Here is a 17,979-nt window from a genome sequence, read left to right on the forward strand (position 1 = left end):
GCAACAATATTGCAAGCACTCTGTTCAGGATACAAAATTAATGTTGAAAAATTTAGGACATTTGCACTCCAAATAGCCTTTGATTTAACAAGGACATATTCATGGTAATACCTTCCGCCTACTGTTCATAAGATTTTAATTCATGGACCATCCATAATTGAAAACGCTCTGTTGTCGATTGGGGAATTGTCGGAGGAAGCTGCTGAGTCAAGAAATAAGGCCATAAAAAAATTTCGTCTGCAGCATACAAGGAAAATTTCTCGAGTAGCAACAAATGAAGACCTACTAAAGCGTCTACTCCTTTCATCGGATCCTTTCATAACGGGACAACGAAAGATACCACCTAAAATTAAGTCAATTTTAAATAAATATGTGTATGATCTTTTAGAATAATATATTATACAATAATATGCTTAGTTCTTGTTAAAATTACAAACAAATTCATTATTCTGTGATATGGGAACTTACGAGCAGGGGGTGTAACTTAAGGAGTGAGTTGAATGTGAACGATATTTTATATTTATTTATTTATTTATATTTTTATAGAATTTCGGAAAAAATTTAGAATTTTTATCTCCACTAGAAGTATTTTTGGCCGCTCGCTCCATACAAGCCCGACCACTGTGCGGTGGTGAGAAAGTTCGCAAAAAAGAAGAAATTTTTGCCATGTACATATGTATGTATACATAACACATAAAAAGTGAACAAACGTGATGTGAGAAGAAAAAAAAAAGAAGACAAGTACGGATGTTTATACATACATACATATAAGTGAAAAGTGGTAACGCTGTGATTGAAGTGACGGGGAAAAAAAAGAAAGAAACAAGGAAAAACGTTAATTTCGGTTGCACCGAAGCTAAATACCCTTCACAGGTGCATTTCTGTTAGTAACTATGTGTTCAGTTTGTATGGAAGCTATATGATATAGTTAACCGATCTGAACAATTTCTTCGGAGATTACATTGTTGTCTTTGAAAATAACATATACCAAATTTCGTGAATATATCTTGTCAAATGTGAAAGTTGTCCATACAAGAACTTGATACCGATTAGAATGCTTCACATATGCTATAGTTAACCGATCTGATCAATTTCTTCGGAGATTACATTGTTGCCTTGTTGCCTTAGGAAATAATATATACCAAATTTCGTGAATATATCTTGTCAAATGTGAAAGTTGTCCATACAAGAACTTGATTCCGATCGTTCAGTTTGTATGGCAGCTATATGCAATAGTTAACCGATCTGAACACTTTCTTCGGAGATTACATTGTTGCTTTAGAAAATAATATATACCAAATTTCGTGAATATATCTTGTCAAATGTGAGAGTTGTCCATACAAGAACTTGATACCGATCATTCAGTTTGTATGGCAGCTATATGCTATTGTTAACTGATCTGATCAATTTCTTCTGAGATTACATTGTTGCTTTAGGAAATAATATATACCAAATTTCGTGAATATATCTTGTCAAATGTGAAAGTTTTCCATACAAGCATTTGATTCCGATCGTTCAGTTTGTTTGCTTCTTGAAGAGAAAATGACGTTGGCAAAATTTCAAAACGATATCTTAAAAACTGAGGGACTAGTTCGTATATATACAGACATTCAGACGGACGGACATGGCTAAATCGACTCAGCTCGACATACTGATCATTTATATATATACTTTATAGGGTCTCCGACGATTCCTTCTGGGTGTTACAAACTTCGTGACAAACTTAATATACCCTGTTCAGGGTATAAAAAGGGTTCTAAACCGTATCAGTGAGGTGAAAAGAAAAGAAAAACAAAAACAAAATAATAATAATTGTGCTGTGAAAATAAGAGTGAAGTATTGGATGAAATAACGCACAAACAAGAAAAAAAAAGAGAAAAAAAAATAGAAAAAACCGCAAAGCCACCCGAGAATCACCGCAGCAGCAAGCAGCACAAGGATAGGAGAAAGAAGCACTCCACAAGCACAGGCACAAGCGTAGACACAGGCAAATACACATAGACACATAAACTCATATTATCCCCAAAAGCCCCTGGGGGAAATCAAAGTGAGTAGTATCGTTTCCTTTCAAATTCATATGTATGGTTTAAAATCTAAAACATAAAGTTTACGGTTCAGACCAGAAAATCCCGGTCGAAAAATAAGTGAAAACCGTTACCCGTTACCGCCGGTAAAGCTATTGCATAGCATTTTGTATCAACTTATGCAATTATAATTTTATTTATTTATTTTATTCATGCAGTATTTCTTTCTCTTTGATATTAATTCAAGTTACAATTTTTGAGCATGGTGACCGATAAGAAAACAAATTTTTCTATTATTAAATAAATAAAAAGTTGATATTGTTTAAAATATTTTTATTATTTTACAATACATGTGGGTTTTATTATCTTACAGTAGCTGTTGGTTATTCAGGAATATTTATCATTGAAACTATAGGTTTATGATAACTGAAATAAGAAACATAAGTTTGCGACTTAATATACAAAATACCGCGTCAATGGTGGTCCCATATTTTGTTGTGGACTCTTGTGGATCATTATTCATTTTCAAATTCAATTTTTTTGATAGAAAAGTTGTCAACCGCTCTGATTTTTTATCAGCGAAGTTAATGTTGAAATCGCCAGCCAAGATAAGTGGAAATTTATTACCATTTGTACCAAGTATTTTCGACTTTTCTTCAGTGTACTCCAGTAAAGTGCGATGAATGAAATGCTCTACCTCGTCCAATTTGGGATTCGGAGAAATGTAAATTGCTACCATAACTATTTGTTGGCCATTTCTAAGTTTGCATAAGCACGCACAAATATCTCCAACAACTGAGCGCCTAACATTAACATCGCTAACGTGTGCAATATTTATTTCAATATTCGGAGTCATAATATTAGTTATATCATTTTCATTTTGGTAAATAGCTACCCCACCTTTTGAAACAGTATCTCGTTTGAACTGAACAATACAATTAAAATTAGGTATTTCAATCGGATTATCATGCGTCCTGCAAGTTTCGGTAAGAAGTAACACATTTGTTTTTCTCGTAACTGAATCTTGTAAATAGACTTTGGCAGTTGAAAGTCATTATTGAAATGCCATTTCTATTAGTAATGAATTCTAATACACTTTGAGCTATCGTCTGAACACTATTTAAAGACAGTCTTTTGAATTCTTGCAACAAAAATGCAGTTGAATGTAGAATTATCGTTTTTTGTCGTGATATACAATTGTTCAATATTAGTCACCCGAGAGAGCGCAAGCGGCAGCTTTGCCGGTTGAAGCACATGTAATATAGGCATTGCAGTAACCATCATTATCAGTGAACCTATTGTAAATTTCCATAATCAGTTTGATAACGAATGATTTTCCCGTACCTGCTGGTCCCGTAAAAAAAATTTGAAATTTTGTATGAATGCATGCATAGTGCTATTTACGGTCAATTTGGACTTGAATATTTAATAATTTTATTTGATTTTTACATAATATACTATACTAATAGTAGTAATAGAAATTGAATTTATCACAACAATAATAAATGCGTACATACATATATCGGCTATCATATTAATCTTATTATTTGCTCATATGTATACACATGTGCGCGTTCAGAAAATCAAATCATGATTTTATCACTTATACATATTACATGTGCGCGCATTAATCTGCTTGTTCATACATTCATATATACTTATAGTATGTACATACATATATTTGTATACACTTCCGAACAAATAATGCACAAGCATGCATACATACATATGCGTACTCATGTGCATGATGAACAAAAAAAAAATCCAGGCGCGACGGACCCACAATGGGCGGCTTCCTGGTCAGCGTCTGCTCACCATGTTAGGTGCGGCTGTCATCAAAATGACCGGTACACACCGCGGCGCACTGGGAGTCCCTCAAAGTGTCAACAGCGATTTCTCTGCTGGCGGGATGGAGAGGGTGATGTGAGCATGCTCTGCCGATGTGTCCGCTGCGGTGTGTATCAGGAACCAGCCCCTTCGGGCCCTGGTCAAGGAGTGTACATTGGACGTAGGAGTAGTAGCCTACGTTGCCCCGGGCGAGCGCCGGTCCGTTCGTGTTTTCCGGGACTGGTAAAGCGAAGGACAGGCCTCAGGGAACTGGGGTAGGGGCAGTGTCCCCGAGGGTACACCCGCTCCTGTTTATTTCGGCCCGCCCCCTGCACACGATGCGCTGGTAAATCAAATATAAGGAGAATAACATGAGAAACAAAAGCACTAATAACAATAGCAACAACATTTTTGGGATCATAGGAGGCAGCAGCACTGGAAGCCTGAGCGATGATGGTAATAAAGTGCAAAACTCCCCCCGAAGTACGACTATTGCGGAAGCAGATCCTTTTAAGAGGGCACCAAAATTGGGTAGGTCCCCGATTAAAAACCTTGGTGTTGACAAACCTCTAAGAGCGAGGTCATCACCACCAGCGTTGGGTGACACCACTCCCCTGGCAAAAGCGATGCAATCTCGTGGAGACTGTATGGCGGAACTAGGGGAAGCGATTAAGAAGTTGATCAAAACAATGAGCCCACCACAGCGGTCTATCAACAACACCATGAGAGATCTTCTTGGTGTGATAGCAAAGCTACACGCAAGTGCTCAGGAGGAGCACATGGCAAATAAGGAAGCACGTTGTAGTTTATAGTAAAGACAACCATCACAGAGAATACACCCAAGAGGCCTTGAGACGAAATACAGCCAAAGCGAAGAACACCGCCGAAGAAGAATAAAACTTGTCATAAGGAATGGACGTACATAATGGAAGTTCCCCTGAGCAAGGAAGCAAAGTGCAACAAACCAGTCAGAAGCAAGGAGACAGTAATGGGAAAACAAAATGGCTGGATCACGGTTAAACATAAACAACCAAGGAAGACACCACATAAGCCGCCACCCCGACCCGATGCAATAGTAATAGAAAAAACCGGGGACATATCATATAGCGAAATCCTCAGGACTGTCAGGAAGAATGATACGTTGCAAAAATTAGGGGAAAATGTGACCAAGATAAGAAAGACGGCAAAAGGCCAAATTCTGTTAGAGCTGAAAGAGGCCCAGATGAAGAGCACGGGGGTCTTCAAGACCGAAATAAGTAAATTATTGGGAGAAAATGCGCAAATAAAAGACCTAACTCACGAGGGTCTGATAGAAATACGTGATCTTGATGAAATCACAACAAAAGAGGACATTACTGAGGCAATACGCCTACAAGTAAACGAGTTGAACCATTTTGATATAAACTCGATTAAGAGCATCAGAACGGCATACCTAGGAACCCAAACTGCCGTGGTGAGCCTACCCGCGTTGGACGCAAGAGTACTTCTTGATGCCCACAAGTTGAAAATAGGCTGGGTAGTGTGCAGAATAAGGGCGAAGCAAAACCTGAGATGTTTCAGATGCCTTGAATACGGACATCTGGCGAAAGCATGCAACAATCCAGATGACAGGAGCGAGTGCTGTGTCAAGTGTGGAGAACCTGGACACTTTGCGAAGTCGTGTAATAAAAACCCGTCATGCAGTGCATGTAGGAAAAAGGGCAGGGAAAACATCGGCCACCAAATAGGAAGCAAAAAGTTTCCCCTCTATCAAGAGGCATGTAAAAACATCAAAAAATGAGAGTCATGCAACTCAATCTAAACCACTGTGAGGCTGCACAAGAGCTTCTTAAGCAGACGGTTTACGAAGAAAAGGTCGATGTAGCTATACTCTGCGAACAGTACAAAAATATAAGCGGAGCGACATGGATCTCTGACAACACAAACAAAGCTGCCATATGGGCATGTGGAGGGGAAATGTTTCAGGACAAACCGCTATCACGGAAATCTTTCTACACACGCGCGAAAATCTGTGGGATCAATTTTTATAGCTGCTATATACCGCCAAGCAAATCGCAAATTGATTTCGAGAAAATCTTGGACGAACTAGTCAGAGAAATTCTGTCTACTACAAGAAACGTGATAGCAGGCGATTTTAATGCATGGGCGGTGGATTGGGGTAGCATCTGCACAAATAGGCGTGGAGATGCTCTGCTAAAGGACTTCTCGTTGTTAGACATGGTAGACCGGAAATCAAAATACGTTCGAGAAGAACGGTCGGGGATCGGTCATTGACATTACCTTCGCTAGCAGTTCTCTTGCATGGACAACAAGGTGGCAGGTGTGCGACATATATACACACAGTGACCATAATGCTATTATGTTCGAAATCGAACACCCGGTGCACAATCGAATGAATATGTCTACTAAGAAAGTACAGAGAAAAGGGTGGAAGATGGAATCCATGGACGTTGAGATTGCCACATTAAGGAAGGAATGCCACAAAGCGAGGAGGAGGTGTCAAAGGAATCGCGGACTTGCAGAGAGTACGCAATTGCGCGAATGCTTTAAGAGAAAACGTAGCGATCTCAAAAAAGGAATCAAAAAAAGTAAATCCTACTGTTTTAAGGAACTCTGCGGAAAAATCGACGAAAACCCAAGGGGTGATGCTTACAAGCTGGTAATGGGGAAGATCAGAGGTGGCAAAGGACAAGCACCGACGTGCCCAGCGCTACTGAAAACCATTGTGGAGACTCTATTCCCCACACAGCCTCTGGAGAATCAAACGGCGCGAGCGCAAGAACCTGCTGATACAGAATGGATAATAGTCACTGATGTGGAGTTAATAGAAACCGCAGAGAGATTTGGCAATGCCAAAGCACCAGGTGTGGATTGTATCCCAAATAAGGCTTTGAAGATTGCTATTAAGCACAATGCGAAACCCTTTGCTGAATTGTTTACGCGGTGCTTACAAAAAGGTGTCTTCCCGAAAATCTGGAAAATGCAAAGACTGGTCTTGTTGCAGAAGCCAAATAAACCAGCAGGAGAGCCCAATTCATATCGACCGCTCTGTATGCTGGATACGACCCGCAAGATACTAGAGCGGATAATCTGCGCACGATTAGAGCTGCATCTAGAAAAGGAAGGAGAAAAAGGTCTGTCTGACAACCAATATGGATTCCGCAAACAGAGATCCACCAGTGATGCGATTAAAAAGCTTACTGACATAGCTAACAAGGCAATAGACGGTAAAAGATGGCTGTATGGTACTAAGGAATACTGCGCAGTAGTCACGTTTGACGTTAAAAACGCGTTCAACTCGGCATACTGGCCGCATATTATAAGTGCACTAGAACGTAACAAAACACCGGCTTACTTGGTTAGGATCATATCCAGTTACTTGTCTGACCGGTTGTTACTGTACGATACGGATGACGGACAAAAAACGTATAGGGTAACGGGCGGAGTTCCACAAGGTTTCGTGCTTGGCCCATTGTTGTGGAACGTTTTGTACGACGGGGTGCTGCGTCTCCCACTCCCGAAGCAGGTACAGATAATCGGTTACGCGGATGATATTACCATAACAGTAGTAGCAAAAGAACTGGGACAACTTGAGTACCTCTGCAATCAAGCGGCGTTAACGATCAAAGAGTGGCTCGCGGTAACAAAACTTCAACTCGCTGGGCAAAAAACCGAAGCTGTCCTGATCACACGCAGGAAAAAGCTCGAAGACATAAAATTAAATATTGACGGCCACAGTATAATGACCCAGAAGGCACTAAAGTACCTAGGAGTGCTTATTGACAATAGTTTTAGCTACAAGACGCATATCGAAAAGGTATGTGAGAAAGCAGCACGTGTAATGGCCGCCCTATCAAGAATAATGGCCAACATTGGTGGACCAAGCCAAAATAGGCGAGCGCTATTGGCCAAAGTGAGCCAATCAATTCTGATGTACGCGGCGCCCATATGGGAACAAGCACTACAACAAAAGACGTATGCTAAGAAAGCGAAATTTTCAATGCGGCTCAGTGCCATAAGGGTCACGTGTGCATTTCGTACGGTATTCCACGAAGCGGTTGGGGTCTTAGCAGGCATCATGCCACCAGAGATAATGGCCATGGAACTCAAAAGGGTATATGACAGGTCTACAAGATTGGGAAGGCGACTAACAGCTGAAGAGCGGAAGGAAGAGAGGCAAACAAGCCTCAATGAGTGGCAAGGTCGTTTGGATGCAGTTACGACGGGCAGATGGACCCACACGCTAATTAGAAATGTACAAGCATGGGTAGAAAGGAAACACAGAGAAACAGATTTTTACCTGACACTGTTTTTGACGGGACACGGATGTTTTAGAGAGTATCTCTATAAATATGGACACGACGACGGGACGAATTGTTCCTTCTGCGGCAGAAGCGGAGAAAACGCGCTGCACATCTTCTTTTTCTGCCGACGGTATGAAAAGGAGAGAGCCGATCTGCAGAAACTGACAGCGGAACAAGTGACACCGGATAATATAGTGCGGTTTATGACTGAGTGAAAACAAGTGTGGGATAGTGTGAGAGCGTGATGTGCCATAGTTTTGAAAGAACTAAGAATGAAAGAGTGGCAACGCAGTGAAATCAGAAGGATGAATGAGGAGTAGGTCTGAATGACGTGACTGACGAGCCGAATGGCTAAGCTTGGCCCCACGATGTAATGCTTAACGGCAGTTCCGTGGGGCAAATAAACAAGCGAAGACAATGGAGTTAAGGGTTTAGTACGTAGGCGTATTGGTCTCTGCATTAGCGGCCAATACGAATCGTGCATACCGTCCGGAAAAATGACGGTATCTTTTGAAGATTCCCCCTCCAAAATTAAAAAAAAAAAACATGTGAATATGTCACCAACAAAAACGTGGTTGACCGACACTTGTTATTATGAATGTATGTACATTGTATATGGCTCGCATTTGCTTTCGACAAGTGTGCCAAAGAAATATAATATGTACATACATATGCATGTGTCGTGGAGCGAGAGGTTTTTTTCGTTACGGAATTTCTGGATTCGGTCTCCGCGCTCAAGACCCGCGATAGAAGCTATACAATAGCTTAACAGACGCCGTAATATCTCCCCGAGCATGCCTTTGCCTACAAGCGTCTTTCCGCGACGATGGCAATTTTTCCTAATGAGTCATCCTGTATGCACACACTTCCTTTACGGTAGCGCTTTTGTGGTATGTAGCATTTTTCGTCACCGCAATTCGTTTTTCACGCCACACAGCGCCACCTGTGTGCGACATTTTAGCGTTAGGTATATTTCCGTTACGGAATTTCTGGATTCGCTCAGAAGCCCGCGATAGAAACTAGGCAATAGCTTAAAAAAAAAAACAAAAGCATATGTGCGAATTAAATTTTATACCATACATACATACATATTTACATATATTTCACGTATATTTATTTCTATAGCAAAGAAAGAGCATAACTTGCTCTTTCGCTAGTTTAACCATATTCAATTTCAAATAGATATGTACATATAGTACATACATACATACATTTTAAAATCATAATATCATTTAACACTCTTTTTCGCGGCCTCTTCTCACTGCAAAAGTATATACATACATATGTACATATATGCGGCGCAGTTATACAATTACATATATACTTACTAACAAGTGAATTTGCGAAAATCACCGTCGCGTCGGTTAATTCTATTTTCGTGGTTTCTTCTTACCGCGAACAAACAAACATATGTACATATATTCGTATATATATAAATATATTTATATACACGGGCGCATACACATACATACGAAATCCTCTAAATATATACCCTGTCGACATCGGGTACAACTTAAAGACAATAATTAAAATAACATAAAACATTTTATAAAATACTTAAATATTTGTACATAAGTGTATTGTCACATATGTAGATACGCTCACAGCTTCAACGTCCACATTGGCATATATTCCGCAATACACCTTGAGTTTTGGCTAACAAAACCAAGCAGGATTGCGTATAAAATATATTCAAAGTCCACATTGGCATATTTCCCGCAATACCCCTTGATTTTTGTTCAACAAAAACAAACAGGATTGTGTAAAAAACCAAAGCATAATACATATGTATGTACATACATGCATATGTACAAAATGCATTGATCTCTACAACGAGCGCTCATTAGCACATAACAAATAAAATATCCACCTAGAGGTATACCCTATAGGATATTGGGACATAAAGCATATATAAAAGAAATATACATAGAAAATCAAAATACATAAAATATTTCCGGTCGTTAATAAATAATTAAATCAAATTTAAGCGATTAATTATTTATTTCATTTGAAAACTCGTATTAACTTAAAAGAGTTCGCGATTACACATATTAAAAAATACGTAAAGTGTTATTTTTATATCAATTTCGTGCAAAACTCTTATTTACTTCAAAGAGTTCTCGTCTAATCATATAAATACATATATATACGAATATATTTTTAAAAATCTCTAAGATCATCTTTTAAATGAGCTCAGACTCAAAGGAATCTAAAACAACTCAGTTGCTAAAAGTTCCAAAAATGATTGCAGACGAAAAAAGTCCATGTACACCGGCAGAAGCAACACAGTGACGCACCTAGAGTTACGAAAGGCAAAGGTCGCACTAATAGCATATACACAAACGCGCTACTTCAGCCGCGATATATCACTACTAAGAGACTCAAAGCCGATTGATAAAAAGAGCTCACTCTTAGTTCTAAACCCATTTCTGGACACGAAAGGTCTGCTTCGTGCCAATGGTCGGCTCGCTAATTCGAGCCCAACATACAATGAACGCCACCCCATAATAATTCCAGAGAAGTCACCATTTGTCACATTACTCCTCCATTACATCCACATCTTAATGCTACACGCCGAACATCGCCTCATGCAACATATGGTACGTCAGGAGTATTATATCCCCCGTCTTAAGCCACAAATCAAGAAGTGCATCTTCACGTGCAAGACTTGCACTACGCACAAACAGAAGATGCGAACGCAGATTATGGCAGCACTTCCACCTGAACGCTGCAATTTCGCTCTGCCTTTCACTACAACAGGTGTTGATTTTACTGGGCCTTTCTAGGTAAAGGCGTCCATGTTAAGGTCTCCTACTCTCATGAAAGGCTATGTGGCTGTCTTTGTATGTTTCACGACAAAGGCAGTACATCTTGAGCTATGTAGTAATCTGACGACGGAATCTTTTCTAGCGGCATTTGCTCGCTTCGTCGCTCGACGTGGCTACCCTTCGAAAATCATGAGCGATAATGGAAAAACCTTTATTGGAGCTCAACGAGCCACAGAAAAGCAATTTGTGGATTTTTTAAAACAAGTGTCACCCGACATCGTACAAAAGTACGCCCCTCAAGGTATCAATTGGCAATTCATACCCCCAAGCGCTCCTCATATGGCCGGTTTATGGGAATCAGCTGTGAAAAGCTTCAAATCCCATTTCAAACGGGTAGCTGGAAATTATAAATTCAATTACGAAGAGTTCACGACGTTATTAAATCGAATTGAAGCCGTTCTCAATTCACGGCCACTCACAGTACTATCGCAAGACCACTCCGATTTCACCGCCTTAACTCCAGGGCATTTTCTAAAAGGAGCACCCATCCTGGCCATTCCTGAGCCAGGCGTGGAGTCGCTATCTCTATTAAATCGATGGGAACGAATTAAAATTCTCCATCATGATTTCAGCCGCCGATGGAAGGACGAATACATAAAGGATCTCCACCAAAGATACCGCTGGAAGACTTCTGAACAAGCGCCTAAACTTGGAGACTGTGTCCTCATTCATGATGATTGTCTACCCCCTACTGAGTGGCGGCTAGGCCGCATAGAAAAGCTGCTTTATGGCTCCGACGGTCACATACGGGTCGTGGATCTCCGTACCCAAAACGGAACACTAACCGGACCGCTCGTGAAGCTGTGCTTTTTACCAACCACCGACGACCGCGAATCCGAAAATCGATAAAACCAAACCGATAATGTCGCGAAATAACTAATAAAATCATTTATTAATACTAAAAGGAGAATAACGCCAATAACAAACCGCTAAAAAATAATAAACCGTTCGAATTAAGACGCCGTAAAAAATAACCACGAATCTTAGCCAAAAAAATTGTCGATCAATACGACGAAACGTTCATGCCACATACCGTGGCACGATCACCATGTCTGCTTATCTGATAGAAGTTTATAACCAATAATCTTCTCTATGCAGATCACAATGGATGTAGATACACCAGTCGCAACCCCGCCAACCGCTCGGGCTACCAATGCGCCACGCACCGGGCCTACTCCAGCGCCCCGAACTATGGTGGCAACGACGTCGGCAACTACACCGGCAACAACGCCGGCAACTGCACCGGCAACAACGCCGGCAACGGTACGTACACCCGCACCTCGTGATGGCACCCGACCACATCGAGGACTTCGGAGACCCTTCGCATAAGGTGCCTCATTTGTCGACACCCTCATCGCCTCCACCATTGTGGAATATTTAGGGGTATGCGGCCTTTGCAACGGCAGCAAGTTGCTCAGGCTCACGGTCATTGCTTCAACTGCCTGCCGCACACTCTTGCTACTACAGAGTGTGAGTCACGAGGGCTGTGCCAAATGTGTCACCGTCCGCATCATACGCTGCTACATCGCAGCTCGTCACGCGAAGCGCACCGGCCACCCAACCATCGCGGCTGCGTATCCCGACTTCCACCCGCCGATGGTGTCATGCACCAGCGGAGTGGAACCTCGTTGCGGCGTCGACAGACTGGACCACCACCTCGCCGATCCACGGGTCTGAGCAGCGTTGTGGCAACGCTGCAACAGTTGCAGCGCCTTCTAGGCTAAACAATCGCCTAAAGGGGCCGGGATGGCTAAATGAGCACCTGACCCCCTATTAATATAATACATCTACACCCCACACAAACACACAATACTCAACACGTCATCATTTCATCACACATACACCAAATTAACACGTAACTTTTCATCCCATACACACCAACTCAACGCATCATCATCTACACCACACCTTTTACACCACAAACGAGGACATCAAACACAATGGACAAAAGGGACTGACGGACGGCGCCGAGCCACTTTCTCGATCCATGCGTGCTCGCATACGAAACCAACCGATTTGTCCTCTTTTTTTCAATCGCATTAAAGGTGAGTGTCGCGTATTTATTATTTTAACAAAATATTACAAATTGCGCTCTTTTCGCAGTGCTAACATATGTACATATGAACATTTATATATGAGTACAACAATATAGAATCCGCTTATATCTTACCCTACACTAAAAAAAAAATTGAGTAATCTTAAAATTCCAAAACAGTAATTTTTAAATTCACTTACGATTCGGCGATAAAGTGAAATAAAATTTCCTTATTTTTAACTAAAAACTATAATCAAATCGCGGTTAAATAAAAACTGTGGGCGCACATATTCAAATATTCAAAGTCTATATTGGCTACTATCCGGCAATACCCCTTGCAGAGAATGTATAATATAGAGAAGGTTCACCGCGTTGCCAAATTTACGATATTTCATTTTTTGGAGGGGTACTCTTTTCTATTAGTGGATTTCACCACAAAAAAAGGGGTACTCTTTTCACCAATTTCACCAATATTTAACAGGAGGGTCGAAAATAGCAGAATTGAGCATTTTCAGTGTTAAATGAGAAAAATAATGCTAATTTCAATGTTTAGAAATGTACGCTTACGTATTCGCATATTTACAATGCGCAAATATCATTTATATGTAGATATATGTACATATTTGACAACAAATCACATAAGTATATACTATGTACATACATATGTGCAATTTGACCCATTTAATGATGAATTCCATTAAATCTCTTGAAATGTATAATAAAGTCATATTTGTATTATTACTTAAATATTTAATTAATATAATTATAATTAATATAGAATTGTTAAGTTATATATTTAAATATATACATACACATGTATTTATTTACTTTGGGCATTAGAAGTTTTGATAAAATCATAAAAGACCAAGTTATATGCATATAATCATGTGTACATGTAAACAGATTTTAAAAACCGTAGGCATAAAGTTCACATACTATATATACATATGTAATTTTGTGTTCAAGTAAACAAATTTGAAAGAATCATTCGCATAATGTTTGTAAATTTGTCTACACACAACTTTGTATGTAAATATATGCACCCATTGTTTCATACAAAATCTCCGTTGTCACGGACAACCAATGGCCGAACTTAATGTTTTGTCAAAAAGTCAATGTTTCGAAGAACTGACGCGATGACAAAGCGTCACAACATTGTATGGTTGGTAAAAAATCTGAGCTGTACCGAAAAAAATAAACGAATGGCCGCCGTTTGTCACCGCTTCCCTTGCCGCTGTACAGCTCCGCTTACGAACCTGCGTAAATATTTATGTTTGTGCGTGAGATTGCATACATATCGACGCAGCTGCGTAAAAATATTTCGGAATTACAAAATATTTTTTACATTCCTTGACAAATACAGTCAATCCCGGTTATGTACCACAATCAAAGATACAGAATTTTTTGGTTTGTTAAAAACAAAAATGTAATATGGCACATAAAAGACTGCGGATACTTAATGAGTTTCTGCATTCCAATATTAATGAATTAAATATAGAATCTTTTGTAGCATAAAATAATTAATATAATTGCTTTGAATTAAAATATTATTAGTTGCTAAGCTCTATGTTTTATAATAAACATATTTTCAATGAAAAAATAAAACCAATGTTTTTTTTTATCTTATTCGTGCATATGACATACCAGTCATGAAGCTTCTCTCACTGTACAGTAAGTAAACTGCACACCAAAACACTGTACAGTGCGTTGACTGCACACCAATTTTGCTGTACTCATTAACAGCTGTAGAACTATGGAGTGAGTGGAAAAACTGCCTGTCAATACAGTCAATATTTCACTATTCACTCACACTCAATTATACTGTGCAGAAAAAGAAGTGTGCCCACTTCTAGAATAAGTAATTCATTTGCCGTTATGGGTGCATCCATGCAGAAGTCTATTGTGTATGCATTTTTTGTGTGGGAATGTCATACGCACATATTTACATGTGTACGCGTATAAGTATGTATGATGATGTTTGAGACAATTGTTGGTTTTCCAGAAGAATGATTGTATTTTTTGATTTACATGATTACGCATATATTTGTGTGTCATTCATAATAATTTTTTTTCATCTATATATATAAAATTAAGTGGCAAAACTTCCTGTTCGCATACTCCTCCTAGACGGATTGCCCGATTTCAATGAAATTTTCAGGAGTGATTGGGGTCTGTTTGGAGGGTGCACATAAGAAATTTAATGTGTGTATCATTGCACGTTTTGCAAAAATTGCAAAAAAAAAAAAAAAAAAATGATACATTCCTCCTATACAAATTCTCATGAAATAATGTTTTGCCGCAAGATTGGCAGTCCTGTCAAATGCCTTTTACTAATAAACAGAATCAACTTGCGGATGTTTACAATTAGTAAAAAACATTGACGTTGATCGTTTTTGCCTGTCAATTCTGCGTACAACACAAAGCAAGTGAGTATTGTTATTGTTTCGTAAGTGCTTACATGCGGTTTGCAAATACACTGTTGGTGGGTCTTATTGCATATGCGTGTGTGGGTATAATTCATAGTTTAAGATGTAGTTTTAGGATAATTTTTAAATTTTTATTTATGAACTTCAAATATGCATACTCTAGAAAATGCCTCGACTACGCCACCGTAATACGATTGGCAGGCATACGAGTGATTCACGTCGAATGTTAATATCAAGAAGAAATCAAAGCGAAGAGCAACGCGCTCAAGTGAATGCCCGAGGTAGAGCGGTGTACAGGGAGCGGCGTGCACAGATTAGAGCTGAATTCGCCGACAATCAACGGCCAAATTACCGTCAAGGCCGAGTTCCGCTCCGCCTTCGCGATCAAATGGAACATGTTGGCTTTCACTACAATTTTGACTGCGACTACAGCCAGCATGGTGCCATTGGACCAATGGATATTATTTGTACGCATTGCAATGCAGCGAAGTTTCGAGGAGAAACAGCTGGCATGTGCTGCTCCAGTAGCAAAGTGAAACTGCCTGCATTGGAACCGCCACCAGAACCATTACATTCCTTGCTCACTGGGGAATCGCCGACGTCTAAGCATTTCTTGCAGAACATACAAGCATACAATTCATGCTTTCAAATGACTTCTTTTGGTGCCACAAAGATCATTAGAGATTCATTTATGCCGACATTCAAAGTGATTACTTTGCATGGAATTTCCAGTGAAACATTTGACATTTTTATTCTACAGATTCAGGGACAAATATACCATCGAGTAGGCTCGCTCATACCATTTGCCGACGCCGACTATCAATTTTTGCAAATATATTTCATCGGTAATGAAAATGACCAACTAAATCAATGATGTAACATTGCAACCGGCACAAGGCGAAAAATCGTACTAAATTTGCAGAGATTTCTCAATGAACACAATGAATTGATTCGATTGTTCAAAATCGCATTGGACCGCATGCCGTCTGATAACCATCGAATCGTCATCAGAATGCCGATGGGGCAGCATGCCAGACGATTCAACGCACCAACAATCGATGAGGTGGCAATTGTCATTGTTGGCGAACAGTTTGAATCGCGAGATATTGTGCTGCACCGTAGTTATGATGCATTACAGTATCCGATATTATTCTGGAGAGGTGATGACGGCTATCACATCAATATGCGATTGATAAATCCAACTACTGGTAAAAAGTACAATTTCTGAGAAGAAATGTTACTTCCGATTCAATATTTTGTGTATTGTTAATTTATAGGCCAAGAAACATCGAAAAATCTCAGTGCGATGAACTTCTATTCATGCAGAATAATGATTCGTCCGCAAGAAGACAACTACATCCTGAAATGTCGCAAGCTTTTCAATCAGTATTTGGTTGACATGTATGCGAAGATCGAGACAGAACGTCTCAACTTTATTCGATTCAACCAAGCGAAATTGCGTTCTGAAGAGTACATCCATTTGAGAGATGCCGTAATGAATGATGCGAATGTGAATAGCATTGGACGTCTAACAATATTGCCAGCCACATACATCGGCACTCCGCGCCATATGCACGAGTATGCACAAGATGCGATGTCGTATGTGAGCCATTACGGCAGACCGGATCTGTTCATAACGTTCACGTGCAATCCGAAGTGGAATGACATCAAATGCCATTTGTTCCCCGGTCAATCAACAACTGATCGTCACGACTTAACAGCACGTGTATTCAAGGAAAAGCAAAAAGCAATGATGGATTTAATTGTGAAACTTCGTGTTTTTGGAGAAGTTAGATGCTGGATGTACTCGATCGAATGGCAGAAAAGAGGATTACCGCATGCACACATCTTGATTTGGTTAGTTCGAAAAATACGACCAGATCAGATTGATAAAGTCATCTCAGCGGAAATTCCAGATGAAGAAATCGACCCACAATTGTTCGACGTTGTAACAAAAAACATGATCCACGGCCCTTGCGGCGCCATTAATCCAACGGCACCATGCATGATTGACAATAAGTGTTCAAAGCGCTATCCTAGAGCTTTAGTTGATGATACAATCACTGGAAATGACGGATATCCATTATATCGGCGTCGATCCGCTGAAGATGGCGGTAATTCAACGGTCATAAAAGTTCGGAATCAAGACGTTGATGTTGATAATCGTTGGGTCGTGCCGTATTCACCATTGTTGTCAAAAATTTTCGAAGCGCACATCAATGTAGAATATTGCAACTCTGTCAAATCGATCAAATACATCTGCAAATACGTAAATAAGGGAAGTGATATGGCAGTTTTCGGAGTGGCTGATTATCAGAGCATCGATGAAATTCAGCAATACCAAATGGGCCGTTATATAAGCAGCAACGAAGTGGTATGGCGCATTTTATCGTTCCCAATACACGACCGGCAACCCGTTTTTCTTCATTTGGCAGTTCATCTCGAAAATGGTCAACGCGTTTATTTCACTGCAGACAATGTACAACAGAGCGCAGCACGACCACCGGGGACAACACTAACAACCTTTTTCGAGTT

At 39.9% G+C, this 17,979-nt stretch overlaps 1 protein-coding gene across 1 annotated transcript; it reads left to right on the top strand.

The window, feature by feature from the left end:
- The first annotated feature begins 15,832 nt into the window (after window positions 1–15,832).
- LOC126764705 (uncharacterized) lies at window positions 15,833–16,318 on the top strand. The gene is made up of 2 exons (XM_050482357.1): window positions 15,833–16,150; window positions 16,205–16,318. The coding sequence occupies exons 1-2, from the start codon at window positions 15,833–15,835 to the stop codon at window positions 16,316–16,318; spliced, it is 432 nt and encodes a 143-aa protein (XP_050338314.1).
- The last annotated feature ends 1,661 nt before the right edge of the window (window positions 16,319–17,979 follow it).

This window comes from Bactrocera neohumeralis, unplaced genomic scaffold, assembly GCF_024586455.1.
Source record: "Bactrocera neohumeralis isolate Rockhampton unplaced genomic scaffold, APGP_CSIRO_Bneo_wtdbg2-racon-allhic-juicebox.fasta_v2 cluster09, whole genome shotgun sequence".
In the NCBI taxonomy this organism is placed as follows: domain Eukaryota; kingdom Metazoa; phylum Arthropoda; class Insecta; order Diptera; family Tephritidae; genus Bactrocera; species Bactrocera neohumeralis.